This window comes from Myodes glareolus, chromosome 26 (assembly GCF_982192425.1).
Source record: "Myodes glareolus chromosome 26, mMyoGla1.1, whole genome shotgun sequence".
Classification (NCBI taxonomy): domain Eukaryota; kingdom Metazoa; phylum Chordata; class Mammalia; order Rodentia; family Cricetidae; genus Myodes; species Myodes glareolus.
This window is the reverse complement of record NC_142051.1, coordinates 7136107-7151330: the sequence shown is the minus strand read 5'-3', so window position 1 is coordinate 7151330 and position 15224 is coordinate 7136107. Positions and strand designations below refer to the sequence as shown.

Genomic DNA, 15224 nt, shown 5'->3' with positions numbered 1-15224 from the left:
CAGCATTCAGTTCAGTTTCTCCCACCTAGCTCTGTTCTACCCTATCAGGCCAAGCCAGTTTCTTTATTAACCAATGGTATTCACAGCATACAGAGGGAAATCCCACATCACACACACATGCACGAAAGCACACACATGTGTATGCGCACACACATGCACAAATGCACAATGTGTGTATGCGCACACACATGCACACTCTCACACACACGCGCACACACACACATGAATGTGTACACACACATATACATACATGAACACACTTACACACAATACAAAAATTTGAAAGAACTTTTGGGAAGAAGAATTTCAGTAGAAGGAGAATGAAATGGGATAATGGGGATAGAAATGACGAAAACTTAGTATAAACTTGTATGAAACTGTCAAAGAATAATTAAAATAAAATGTTCTTAAAAGAAATCAGGAATAAAGGTGGACTTCCTATTTTCAATGAGATGATTGAACATCAAAAAAACAAAAACCAAATAAAGAAAGAAAGAAAGAAACCAAAAATCAAACCCACCTCAATGAAGTTTGGAAGTCAGTGAAAAACTTAGTCTGAGTGATGACCACTAAAGTGTCTTTATTCAGCTCCGGAGAGACAGAGGTAGGTGGATATCTGTGAGTTCAAGGTCAGCCTCATCTACTAGTGAGTTCTGGGATAGCCAGAGCTACAAAGCGAGACTCTATCTAAAAGACAAAAACAAAATAAAAATTGCAATTTGAATTCCCCAAGAGATGTAAAAGATGAAAGATGATTTTTTTCAGTCAGCTGTGCCAAAGATATTCAACATAAAATCTCTAACCTTGTGTTAGAATCTGTATTCGAAGTCCAGTTACTAGACCTCAAGAGTCATACGTCATGGATTTCATCTGAGTTCCTCTTTCTTTCCAGACACTGAGACTTTGACACACAAAGTTTTTGGGTAATATTATTTTAAAATATGTTGTTTTTGTTTCTGCTGCATTTGTTTAACTCTGTGAAGCTGTGATTCTTTGCCTGTCTAAAACACCTGGTGGCCTAATAAAGAGCTGAACGATCAATAGCAAAGCAGGAGCAAGGATAGGCAAGGCTGGCAGCAGAGAAAGGAAGAGGGGGAGCAAGAGAACAAGGAGAAGAGGTCATCAGGGCACAGCCCCCAGCTACACAGCAAGTCAAGGAGAAAGGAGTAAAAAAAGGTATACAGAATAGAGAAAGAGAAAAGCCCAGAGGGAAAAGGTAGTTGGGATAATTTAAGTTAAGAAAAGCTGGCAAGAAACAAGCCAAGCTAAGGCTGGACATTCACAACTAATAAACCTCTATGTGGGATTTATTTGGGAGCTGGGTGGCGGGCCCCCCAAAAAGCCAAAAGAGTAAAACATCACACAACACAAAGCTTCCACTGTGAAGCAGCTAAGCTTCTCCCAAGTTGTACAATGGACACAAAAGAAGAAATCTACTAGCCTGGGAGTTCCCATCTGCCAACTCTGTCCTCTTGCTGATGCAAAAACACAGCTCTCACCTCAAAGAGAGCAAAACCAAGTTTGTTCTGTAGCCAAATATGAATGACCAAGACCCAGGAACATAGATTCAGCTTGCCCCAAATACCGTGACCCAACATAGTAGCATTTTCACCAAGTTTTTATAGCAACAAAGCAAAGAAAGTTCTCAATGCATTAGTGCAGTGATTTTTGACTTTCCTAATGCTGGGACTCTTTAACACAGTTCCTCGTGTTGCTGTGACCCCCCGACCATAAAATTCCCTTCTTTGCTACTTCATAACTATTATTTTGTTTCCTTTATGAAACGTAATATGAATATATGTGTTTTCTGATGGTCTTAGGTGACCCCTAGGAAAGGGTCGTTCGCCTTCCACCAAGGAGTGGTGATCCAGCAGTTGAGAACCACTGCATGAGTGTAAACAGATGAGTGGGTTTCTGCAAAACAGGGAAGTTTCTGTATGGACCTCAGATACTGTCTGATAGTGATCACCTCTGGGTTATTGGAAGTTAGAAATGTGGTGGCACATTCCAAAAAAGATTTTACTTGATAGTCACAAGGATGTTAGGTCAAATACAGATGACGACAAATGGCTATTACAAGAGCAAAAGATAACCACGATAATTTGATTCTGGACCGGCAACATTCCAGTTCCTCACCACCGAGAAGTTCCAACCCGTCAGTGTTAGAGACAATCACAGCTTCCTTCTCCTCTAACTTCAATCCACACAAGCTGACTTTGCTCATTACAACAAAAACCCAAAATTCTTTTTTGCTTCCTGCTTATTTCGCAATAGAGCAATGCCTTGGGTAAAAAAATAGTCAAATCTGGGTCTCTGAAAGAGCACACAGTAGCTTTTGCCTGACTTAGCAATTCCGATCTAATGGATTGGTTCCTTATTTGAGGCTTAGTCACGTATAAAATGTATCAGGCATTCTTCTAGGCGGTAGAAACACACCAAGAAATTAGGGGGGGGGGGGAACAGAAATAAAGCAAAAATAAAACACATAAAAGGGAAGTCCAGCTTGAAACTGTCGGCGAGGAAAAACACGGGGAGGGGGTTGATCTTGTCTCGTAACAGATAAGGAAAATAAGGGGCTACTCCAAAGGCGCTTTGTATAACTCCGCAGAGTGATAGCCACTTAGGTCCTCAGGGTAAGGTAGGAGCAAGATGTTGATTTGTGTTATCACAAGTCGGAGGGGTTCCAAGGAGGCAGAAGGGAGGGACAAGGCAAATACATTCAAATTGAAGCAAATATTTATAGCAGAAGAGAAGGGAACACAGACATACACAGAGAGATCCCATGTAGCATCCCCAGCTCTCCCCAGGTTTCCAGCCAGGGAAAAGGAAGCAAGATGCGCCTGCGCAGTTGAGCGGCCACCTGCGTGGACGCCGGGGGCGGGGTCCGCGCTCCCCAGCTGGAGCTGGTCCAGGCTCCGCTCTCGGCCCCGCCTCTCCAGCGGCTCGCCTCTGGATTGGTCCGGGCGGGGGCGGGGTCCTAAGCCCGGAAGTGCGGCTGACGTGTCGGGGCCGCGCTCGGAATTGTGGGCTATTCGGCTAATGGCGTCGGCGAGTCTGGGCACCGGGGGTAGGCATCGCTGAAGCTTCTAGCCAGTTCGGCTTGGTGACGCCCGCCGTGGCCGGGCCCCGCGGCAGCGGGAGGGACCTGCCCGCCTGGTGGGCTCCCGAGCCGGCGCCGGCGGAGCCTCGAGGGGCGGTACGGCTGCGGGCAGAGCTCGGCGAGCAGCCGTCGGCGGTGCGGGGCGGCGGAGGAGGGGCTCTCGGGCACGCCTCGGGGGCGAGCCCAGGCCCGGCCGTGCGTCCGCCCGCGGAGCCCTGGGCTGGGCTGCGGGAGGTTGAGGGCCGCCGGCTCGCTGCCCACCGCCCAAGGAGCTGACAGTGCCAACCTGCTGTGCCGTTCCCCGATCGGCTAGGACCCGGGGGGACCATGTCCGGCACCAACAGCCCAGAGGCTGTGAAGAAGCTCCTGGAGAACATGCAGAGCGACCTGCGGGCCTTGTCACTAGAATGCAAGAAGAAATTCCCACCTGTCAAGGAGGTATGCTTCAGACGACGCCAGGGGCAAACGCAGCGAGCACTCCCCGGTCCTATCCTTTTCTCGATTCCCCAGCCCAGTGCCCAATTTTCATTCCTCCAGCAGGTTTAAGTCGGTGATTGTACCACAAATGCTGTTTATAGTTTCCTTTGAGAGTGCTAAGGAGATGCACTCCTTAACAGATAAAATCCTGTCATGTTTATTTCGGAGTGAAGTTCCTGGAATGAACCGATTTGGTGAATTGAGTCAGGTGTATTGCTCCTCCTAAATAGTAAACTCCACTACTATAGCGGAAATCTGTACTCCATATGTAGATAATGCATGTGTATCACTCCCTGGGAAACATTTCCTTCTTGACTTAATTCTCAGTCTCATTGTCTTAATAAACCAGAGCACCCAATTTACCACAAATGGTCAAGGCCTACCACAATCATCTTAAAGCAGTATTTTAGTGGGAAGCTTTGGCTTGGATTAAAAACAAATGCACCTGAATATAACTTCTTGGTCTTTGAGTTTGTTTGTTTGTTTTTGCAGCTGTAGTTTTATACGATTTATACGATGTGGTTTTATACGATTATGGGAGGCCAGGTGTGGTGGCCAAACTTTTATTCCCAGTGCTCAGAGGCAAGTGGATCTCTGAGTTAGAGAGGACACCGGGACAGCCAGGGCTACATAAAGAGATCTTGTCTCAGAAAACCTAAATGGTAATGATGATGATGATGGTGATGGAAAATCCTCAAAGGGAGAGAGAGTATCAGTAAAGAAGCTCAACTTTATACATGCTAATAAAAATTCCAAATACTGAATTGAAGATTTTAATTCAGTCACTATTTAATTCAGTCATTCCTGACTTTTTTTTCTCAAGATTTCATTCATGTTGAACTGCTTTAAAAGCCGTGTCTTTTCCTATTTGTGATATCTACTGGAGTTCAGGGGGAAAGCTGGCTCAGCAGTTAAGAGCACTGGTTGCTCTTCCAGAGATCACTGGTCCATTCCCAGCACAGACACAGTGGCTCACAACCATCTGTAATTCCAGTTTCAAGGCGTCCAACTCCCTCTTCTGGCCTCTGAAGACAGCAGGCGCACATGTGATGCACAAACACCATATAGGCAAATCACTTGTATACATAAAACAGAAATGAGTAAGTTTTTTAAAAATCAAAAATAAGAAATAATGTAGTTCAAAGATACTGCAAAAGTAGTCATTTAATTTTTATTCCTAGTGAGTGTAGCTTAATATACCTGCCATGTAATATTCTGTTTGCCATTAAAAATTACCAAATGAGTTTGTATTTTTCCACCTAAAACTGTATTTATCCTTATTGTAAAAAGTTTTATAATTAGAACTTGACTCTGATAAAGTTTATAATTTAGGCTTCTAAGGAATCTTTAAGTTTTCTGTGAGTGCCTTGCAGAACCTGTCTTTAACAAATTCCAGTTTCTTTTAGTGACCCAGAGTAGAGACCAGATGGATCCCTTCGAGGGAGATACTAGTTTTAGTTCAGATAACCACTAATTTGTTTTGGTATTTATCTTCTTTGTTGTTTCTATATCATCTGTCTGTTGAAAGTTATAACCAGTAATTTTAAAGAATTAGGGTGTCTTCCCAGATATTATGGGTCTCACCTGTAATTCTAGCACCCAGGACGATGAGGTAGGAAGATGGGGGTGAGTTTGAAGCCAGCCTGGGGGCTATGGAGTGAGGTCCTGTTGAGACATCCCTACACACACATACACACACACACACACACACACACACACACACACACACGAGAGAGAGAGAGAGAAATTGAGAGGTTCCTTTTAGTGTAAAAATTTTTCTTGTTTTAAAAACATCAAATTCTACTATAATTTCAGCAACATTAAGAACTATGACTTGCAGGATGTTGATGGCTCACACCTTTAATCCCAGCACTCAGGAGGCAGAGGCAGGCAGATCGCTGTGAGTTCAAGACCATCCTGGTCTACAGAGCAAGTTCCAGGACAGACTCCAAAGCTACATAGAGAAACCCTGTCTCCAGAAAAAAAAAAAAAGCCCAAAGAAAACAAACAACAACAACAAACAAAACAAAAAAAGAACTGTGACTCCTCTGTGCTGTAGGCCCTGGGTTAAGCTGAGACTTTAACTGCTACCTCCTGTGGTATTTTTATTGGGAAAGCACCAAGTTCCAACAGGTAACTTAGAAAGTTCTAGAACTCACTACATTCCTAATCCTGGTGCTTTCATTGAGATGCATTAGTTTTTACTTAATCACTGGCCAGATAGCTCCTTAGTAATCGCTCCTAGCCGTTGCAGCAATGGCAAGAATCATTCTTGTCATTCTGTCTCTAATAGATGATCTTGTGTACGGTTCATGTTCCATAAAGATTTCCTGAAACAAAGATTCTTACTCGGGCCTGGACAGATGGCTAGTGTTTTAAGAGCACTGCTGCTCCCCCAGAGGACCCGGTTTGATTCCCAGCACCCTATGTTGACTCCAGACTCCCTGTAACCCCAATTCAAGGGGATCAGATGCCTTCTTCTGGCCTTCACTGGCACCAGACACATGAGATGCACCTAAAAGCAGGCTCGGATGGGCAGGTCTGGGGATAACACCTTTACTTCGGAGCCACCTTTCAGACTTCTGTCTTTTTAATAGCTCCGACTGACAAAGCATCATTGCAGTCATGTTTCCAGGCTGTGTGCGTCCAAGCTCTCTGTTATTCACTGGCACCTTGGTGAAGGTTTTTGTCTAAATCAGAGGTTCCCTGTGGCATAGTTTTCCAGCGCAGTTTTTGTTTTGTGTCAGTTGGTGGCTGCTAAAGACCAGGTTGTGACAGGCTGCCTTTTACTGCCGCAGGAGGGTTTTCTGTTTGTTCTTTTCTGTGGGACCTGAGGCTTCATTTAGACTTCATTTTCACCATCTCACAGTGAAGAATGGAGGCTGGATAATCTAGCCATGGTTACTTGTGAACCCTTTTGGTTTAGTATTTTTAGTTCATTGTTATTTCCCCTTGGAAGCGGGTGTTCTTTCTCCCATAAATATAATAGAATAAACTCATGTTTTATATATTGAAATACATAAGGATAGAGACTAATACAGTATTGCATTGCATTGATTGCTCTGTGGCACTGTTCTTTGATGACAGAGAAATAAAAGACATTGTCTGTGACTTAAAATCACCTGAGTTCTTTCTCTCGCTCTCCTGTGAGAGAAAAGCTTATTTTTAAGCAAGTACAAAGTAGATTGTGCTAATAGCAATTTATTAGCCTCTTAAGTGCAGAACATGGCAAAAAAACAAACAAAAATAGAAACTACCTTTATTTTCGTGAAGGTAACTCAGTTAAATAAAATATAGTCTTTACAACAGTGTAGGAACCTTTGCATCTTTTAACATACCACTGTAAATATTTTATATCTCAGCACACCTAGATTCTAGCCTTTAGAAGGCTGAGGCTGGAGGATCTCAAGTTCCACACCAGACTGAGCTACATAACAAGAATCTGTCTCAGAAGAAAAAGGAGTCAGGTGGAGTGTGAGCACAGCACGCGGGAGGCAGAGGCAGGCAGGTCTGAGTTTGAGGCCAGCCTGATCTACCTAGTTACAGGCTGGCCTGGACCATACATCAAGAAACTGTCCCAAAGGAAAAAGAGAATAAAATCAGTCAGTACTTCATTTTACCCGTGAGGAGGTTCAAAGGTGCTCAGTAGTTAAAGTGGGGCTGTGGAGGGAGCCCCGTAACAGCGTTCTACAGACATCACCTGTCCACCTCATTACTGCTGCTGACCATTCTTCCACCTAGAAACTGTCTCGTTTAGATTTTTGTAGTGCACTGTTTGTGCATCTCCTCTCTCAGGAGTCCTGTTCTTTAGGTGTGAGTGTGTCCTGGTTCATCTTCCAACCTTTCTTCATGCTCTTTCCTTGCTTTTGGCCTTAGTACCGTACCAGTGGCTTTAATTGTCCCATGCACTCTGTGTTTCCATCAGCCTGTGTAACACCTTTACCAGAATATCTTCCACATGGTGCAGCCAGAAGTTGTCACTGAACTATGCTCCGCTAAAAACAGCCCTGCTCCCTGTTCCTTTGCCTCTTTATTGATAGCATATCACTGTTGCTCATCCTACTCCTGTCTGGCTGTCTTTTCCCGCTTGCTGCTTTCTGTAGTTTCTGGCTTTCCCCCCCCTTCTCTTGTACTATCCTACACCAGATTTTAACATTATGTCTGACTTTTGATGTATATCATTGACATAAGTAAGTTAAATCAGCACACGTAGCATTCAGAAACTCTTGGTCGTTACCATGTGATTATTAAATATCTTAGGATAGCATTTCATACCCGCTTGGTCTTCCCAACTTTCCTCTCTGGCTTCCTCATCCCTACCCACTCTATTTAGGCAGTCAGTGATCATGTGTTAGTCCTCAGAGGTGCCCTTGCTTCCACCTTTCATGCTGATGTCCCGTTAGAATTCTGTCTTGCATTAATCTCACTCCAGATACTTCCTGAAAAGTTTCTGCACCCCAGTAAGCCAATAATCTAAATCAGACCAAATCAAACTGAACTAGAAAAACCCCAGGTTTAATGAATTCAAGCGCCCCTGGATGGCTTTCCAGTCTCCCAGAGAGGAGACAGGAAGGAAGACTGGAAAACCACACATTTGTTTTCTGTGGGACAGTTTAAATACTCTGTGGGAGTGGTCTTGAGCATCTGTGGGGAGGGGTCATCGGTTGGCGGGCTTTCTCAGGGATGGAGTCTGGACTGAGGCACCTCGCAGGGGAGGGGACTTGGATGGAGGTTCCACCCAAACACTTCCCAACTCATTTACCATGTAAGTGAACTAAATTCACAGGTAATTTTCTGATTTTATTCCTTGTTTATTCATTCATTGATGAAATAAATTTTAAACACTTAACTGCGTGTCAAATGGGAGCTGGCTGTGAGGTGAAAGCTCCTGCCCAGGCTCGCAGGCTTAGTTGTCTAGTGTGCTTTCCTTTGCCTCCCCTCGTTTTTAAGTTAAGCCTATTACATAAGTTATTTCCTATAACTCTTAAATGTTATCTTCTGTTATAGTTTTGAGTTTCTCCCCCTTTTTATAAATAAAGCCTAAAGGATCTCCATTTCATCTTATCTATCTTTATAGCCAATGTAGCATAAAACTGTAGACTGAGGATGTGCTACCTAGATTCTTTATTGAAGTTTAAAATTTTAGGAAAAGAATGGGAAAGAGAAAGGATGTTTTTAGCCATCTACATGCATGCTGCATTCCAGTCTTCTATTTTACATGCTAAAGGAAGCTTATTTCTTTGAAACTGTGGGCTTGGAATAAACTGTCATACATGGTTTTTGAAGCCACAGTTGTAGAATATTATGTTGAATATTAATTAATTATCTAATTAATTATTAATTATAATAATATTATAATTATTATAATTATTATATTATATTATATATAATATTATATAATATTATAATTAATATTATTATTAATTAATATTAGAATATTAGTTGAATGTTATGAAAGAGTATTTTATTGGTTTTGATGTAGTAATTCTTTTATAAGCACATTGTCAGTTGGGAGATATTCTATATCTTTTGAGTACTCCCAAGTGTGTATTTGACTTTGGGTCATTTACCTGACATGAGGAAAGAGCTCAGGGCATCCCCGTCCTTCGTCTGTGTCTCATAAATACACTGTAGTATCTAAGTTGACAAAAGTTAAACTTCACCTGTTTTTCTTAGCTTTCATTTCAGTGTTTTGGTCTATGAATGATTAATTTGGAATTTTGAAATTTTTGTTCTAATTTTAGATTATTTTTCTCATGAGTTGCAAAAGATGTATTTGTTAAAAGCAGAGGCATGAGTTTTTGAGTTTTTATGATAGGAAACATTTAAAACCACTTGTTTACTTTTGGTGTTTTAAACAGACTCATGTATCCCAGACTGGCCTTGAACTTACTGTGTAGGCGAAGCTGCTCTTGCACTCCTGACCCTCTTTGGGATTATGGACTTGTGCCATCATGCCTGACTTATAAACCTTAAAGAAATTAATCTGTTGTAGTTGTAGTGATTGGCATGTTCATCCTTCTGTAATGGACATTGTTGTCCTTCCTTCATTGGTAGCCTACAATCTTCACACAGTACCTTCCAGATTTATATGAGCTAATTAATTCCTAGCTACTGAGTGCTTTGGTTTGCTTAATCTAGTTTGAATAATCTCCACTTTGGGGCTGGAGAAATAGCTCAGTGCTTAAGAGCATTTGTTGGTCTTGCAGAGACCTCAGGTTTGGTTCCCAGCTCCCACATGGTAGTTCACTACCATCTGTAATTTCAGTTCCAGGGTTTCCAGCACTCTCTTCTGACTGCTATAGGTATTAAGCCTTCACATGGTGTACATATATAGATGCAGGCAAAGCGCTCACACACATTTAAAGGAAAATTACATCTCTCTGCTTCTCAACTCACACAGTGCTAATGCATACTCCTAGTTAAAGGCGGGGGGGGGGCTTCTCAACTCACACAGTGCTAATGTGTCCTCCTAGTTGGGGGGGGGCTTCTCAACTCACACAGTGCTAATGTGTACTCCTAGTTAAAGGGGGGTGGGGGGGCGTCTCAACTCACACAGTGCTAATGTGTACTCCTAGTTAAAGAGGGGGGCTCCCCATCAAAATCTGTTGAGACTCTCTTCTTTCCAGGTAGTGTCATGGGAAGTCTGAGGTGTTAAATAGCTGCGGTTATTTTTATTGATAAGGTTGGAGACAGCTTGAGGCTGAGCCTGTCATATAACAGACCAGACCCAAGATGAGAATGACAGAGAAATGAACTACATCTAGTAGCCTCGTGAATCTGTGAGTCTCAGTTCTTAGGATTCTTCTTGTAGTGAGGCAGTAAATTCTTTCCTCTTTCCCACCTTTTAAGTGAGTTTGAATTTTTACACTATGTTAGCTTTTCATTTCGAAACCTTTATTATGTAGCTACGTATTTTAAAGGGGGTGTGGTAAGTGTTAGTAATAAAAGGGCTTATACTAGACCAAAGCAACAGATACAGTAACATGAATGGATAAGGCATTCCCAGTTGTAGCCCCTGCAACTGGAGTTACAGATGATTTTGTTGAATCCAGGTCCTTTGCAAGAATTGCTCTCATCTCTCCAGTCCTATTTTGTTTTCTTTCGAGCTAATGTCTCACAGCCTAACCTGGCTCAGAACAGGCATTCATTCTCCCTCGGTCTTCCAGCTTAGTGTAGGATTAGCCACCACACCCAGCCAGAGATCCTCTCCTCACACCTCTAGGCCTGTGTGAGGAGATGGAGACCTGTCTCTGAATACCTCATTTTCTACAGGAATCTCCAGATTAGGTAGGCTATGCTAGGGTTAGTCTGGCATGAAGTAAGACTACCATAGTTGGGGTTAGAGCACCTTGTTATATGTGTTTTGCAATGAACATTTTTAGTAAAAATTTCTAGCAACACATGTCAATGAGGATAATAATTCCAAGAGCTTTGTCAGATAGTAATTTAGTTGTAAAAAATGGAGAATGATGAAGTAGGTCTAATATTAATATCTAAAACAGCAAATAGGGTTTTTTTTTGGTGATTTCTTGAATTTAGGGATGATTTTTTTCGTTTTCCCTTTTTGTGTATGTGTGATGTTCATGTATGCTCATGACCTGAATTTAGATCATAGCACTTATAGATTATATCATATATTATAATACATAACATATTATATATTATATAATTATTACATATATTATAATATGTAATACAGTATATTATAGATTATATTATAGTATATTACAGATTATAGGGTGTCTCACAAGCACTTAAAATTCCAGCTCCGAGTTCTTCCCTTTGGTCTCTATGGTTTCTCAGAAACATACACATATAAATAAAATAAATCTTTAAAATATAGAAGTGTAGAAAAGAGGATTGATACCTATTCAAGACAGTACTTAATTTTTGGGCTTTGCAGTTTGAGGTAGAGAGAGGGGAGGTTTGTGCAAAGAGGGGAAGAAGAATCTTGTTCTTCTCATTGGTTTTTGTTTTATTGTCTGACTGTAGAAATCTGTACAGTGCTCAGGTGTTCCGGGTTTGCCTAAGGAAGGGGGGGGCATCAGGTGAAGTGCAGTTTGCGTGTCAGTAATCCAGATGACCAAATTTTGTTATGTTTTATGCAAGTGCTAGTACTAGACTTCTAGTGTTTTAAGAATAAAGATGATAGTGACTATTCGTGCTTTTAATTTTGTGTTTATTTTCCCACCATAATTTATATTTATAGTAAGTTTTATTCTCTAATTTATTTTTGTTCCTACAGGCTGCTGAATCTGGAATAATAAAAGTAAAAACAATAGCTGCAAGAAACACCGAAATTTTGGCAGGTAATTCTTTTGCATATAAATTCAATAATTCATGAAAAGTTTACTAATACTTAAAGTAGACCCTTAAAAGAAAGCTGTTGGTGTTTTGTAATATCATTTTCCTGTGCCCTAATATGTTCCTGATGATACAGGACATGTGACTGTCCCTAAATTGTGAACTGGTTATATTTCCCAGAGGTGAACACTATGGCACATGCCTTTAATCCAACACTGGGAGGCAGAAGCAGGTGAATGTGAGTTCAAGACCAACCTGGTCTACAGAGTGAGTTACAGGACAGCCATGATTGCAGAGGTTTTTAAGCCCTGTTTAAAAAGTCTAAAAAAATAAAAATAAAAAATTAAATAAAAATTCCTCACAACGAAGGCCTAAAAGCTACCAGTTCTGTAGAGTGAAGAATTTTCTTTTTTCCTTTTTCATTTTTTTAAAGATTTATTTAATTATTATATATACAGTGTTCTGATTGCCTGTATCCTTGCAGGCCAGAAGAGCTCATTACAGATGGTTGTGAGCCACTATGTGGTTGCTGGGAATTGAACTCAGGACCTCTGGAAGAGCAGCCAGTGCTCTTAACTGCTGAGCCATCTCTCCAGGCCCTGTGATGAATTTTCTTCCTCCTCTTTGCTTTCTCCCCACCTTTAATACTCAGCTGACACACTTTACTGTATATCAAGTATTCACTTACTGTTTTTGCACTGTATTGATTGACAAGTTGGTTCTTAACATGTCTTTCAGAATGTTTCTATGGTGTAATTGAGGCAGTTTATGAAGTAATGCTGTGTACATAAGTAGTGGCATCATTCTGAGTCCTGGGACCAAGGCCATCATCATGAGGCAGAAGAACAAGAGCACATGGGTTGGCCTGGTCTTTGTTTTCGGGTCTTTATTGCACTTGAGTTCAGGAGGGATTTCGAGCTTCTCTGTGACATGGCTTCCCTCCTCCTGTCTGCTCTTTCTTCCTCTCTAGTCCCTGTCTTTGCCACAGTCATGAGCATGGATGAGGTGGGGACTGAAAGTCTCAGAGGACAGTGTCATTGTCTAACTTGGTGTCTCCGCAGAGTAGGATGCAGAGGTTAAGGTGCCTGCTGAATCCGGGGTGTTTGCAGAGTGCTACCTGCTATTTCAGGGTGTCCACACTGGCTCACCACCCCCTCCAGTGCTTCCTATTCCACCACTGCCTACTTCCTGAGGACTACTGCCTTCCAGTTCTCTCAGTGCCTTTCCTCTCAGCAAGCCCATGAGAAGGCAGTCTTGGTTACACAGTTTAAATTTTATACTCTGGAACATAAACTTGAAATTTAAAACATTAAGAATTCTTAATTTGGAGATGTTAGCCCATTACAAAAAAAATAAAGACCTTGGGCAAGAGTAGATCTCCTTTAGACTTCTCAGCTTGACTTGTCATTAGGGTTAGTTTTCCTAAGTTGTATCTTTCTCCCATAGTTTCTCCCTTGTTATTTAAGAGTGTGTCTAGAACACTAAATAGTTTTGTGACACTCACAGCAGTGTGTGTGTGTGTGTGTGTGTGTGTGTGTGTGTGTGTGTGTGTGTGTGGAGGGGGTAGAAAGTGGAAGGTAAATGCAAATGTGTGATTGGGGCTAGAAGACTAGTCAGGCAGGTTTTGAGAGGTGCATGTTGGGTGGGCTGATGACTTAGCCTCTGTGAGGAAGTGCATGTTTAAAGTGCATGACCTGGAGACTTACTCCAGTGGGATCAGAGTGAAATATTTACCTTTGCTAATATCATTGCTTATGTTACAGTAACAAATCCCTTGTTAGTCTCCAACAATAGTTTTCATTGGTCTTATAGCTGATAAAAGAACTTCAGAGAATCACTATGTATTCTAGTATTCTATACAGAGTGAAATATCTAATTAGTTAAGCTTAAGGAGGAATAAGAAATTTTAGAGTCATTGAGATAGCTATGTGAGTTAAGGTGGTTTCCCCACGCCTGAGGAATTCGATTCAATTCATGGGACCCACATGGTGAAAGGAAAGAACCAATTATTCCAAGTTATTTTCTTACTTCTATATGTGTGCTATGACATGGGTACACCCTACACACACACACACACTTATAAATAAATGCAATACAATTTTTAAAGAATAAAAATTTTAATATGTAGCTGGATTATTGATTTCATTGTAAGACATGTAGCCATATTTCACATCACAAATCTTTATACTTTAATCTCCATGTTCTCTAGGGCCCGTCTATTTAAGGAGATATATTGGCATTTAAGCTTCATCTTAGCATTTTAAAACAATGTATTATTTATTATAGCAGTTGATACCTAATGAAATAATACAACTATATATCAAATAATCTTGTTATTTCGAAATCAAAGGCTCTTATATTGGTCAGTATATAGTTTCTAAATTATCTAGTTCAGAATACAGCTAATACTGAGAAAGTTTTTAATATTTTAATTCCCTGGGCAGTTTTTATTTCTTTATAAACCTTGAGATTATGGGATCCTAATTTTGCCCTGCAACAAATACCAGAGATTCCAAATGACTGAGAACATGTCAGTGAGCCAGGATGCTGACTTCTTGTCTGTCTCTTTATGTTAGAGACCACGAAGAATGTGGTGAAGCTAGAATTGAAATCACTAAGCCCACACTTAAGGATGCTCAGCAACGTTTGTAGTCAGCTGGCCTCCCTTAGCTCCAGGGGAAGATGACTGACCTTCAGGATCAGTCTTTGCCCCACATCCCTGCTCATTTCTCAACATCCTCTTTTAATGTTTACTTCTCTTTGTTTTCACTGCTGTCATGAATGCTGACATGAGTGGAAATGCTATGCCAGGTAATGTCAGCACCGGTCAGATACGTAGATCTCTATCTCCTCCTTTCTTAGAGCACTGGGAACGCGAGATCACAAAGCTCTTCATTTATGAAACCAAACGCCTTAATCTTACACTTGACTGCTGTATGTTACAAGTTACTTATTTTTGTAGATTACAAGCTACTAGAAATCGAGAATGCATGTGTAACCTAAAAATTATATATTCTGTTTTTAGTGTGTCTTTTTAGCAGGGAAATCTAAGAAGTGGTAATATCTTTAAAAGTTATATATTTAACTCTTAACCCAAACCCTAATGGCTATATCTATCATGACTGCTTTCAACTACTGTCAGTATACATGTAGAAACATAATCATTATCTATGATTCGTGTTCTGTTCTCATAGTTTTTCCTTATCTTTTCCTGTCTACATAGCCTTATTAACTAAACAGTCTCTAAGTAGCAATGAGTAAATACACTTCAGAATTTTTTTCTGACATAGAAAGTAATTTACCTATTTGTTTTAGTATAGTTTTATTAATATATGTATTT

At 41.0% G+C, this 15224-nt stretch overlaps 1 protein-coding gene across 2 annotated transcripts in view; it reads left to right on the top strand.

The window, feature by feature from the left end:
• The first annotated feature begins 3034 nt into the window (after window positions 1-3034).
• Window positions 3035-15224, top strand: part of Mon2 (MON2 regulator of endosome-to-Golgi trafficking) — a 77792-nt gene continuing 65602 nt past the window's right edge. For both annotated transcript variants that reach the window (XM_048418758.3, XM_048418757.3), the window contains exons 1-2: window positions 3035-3538; window positions 11826-11889. In XM_048418758.3, coding sequence (XP_048274715.3) covers window positions 3428-3538; window positions 11826-11889 — 175 coding nt within the window. In that variant the 5' untranslated portion in view covers window positions 3035-3427. The remainder of the gene's footprint in view (window positions 3539-11825; window positions 11890-15224) is intronic.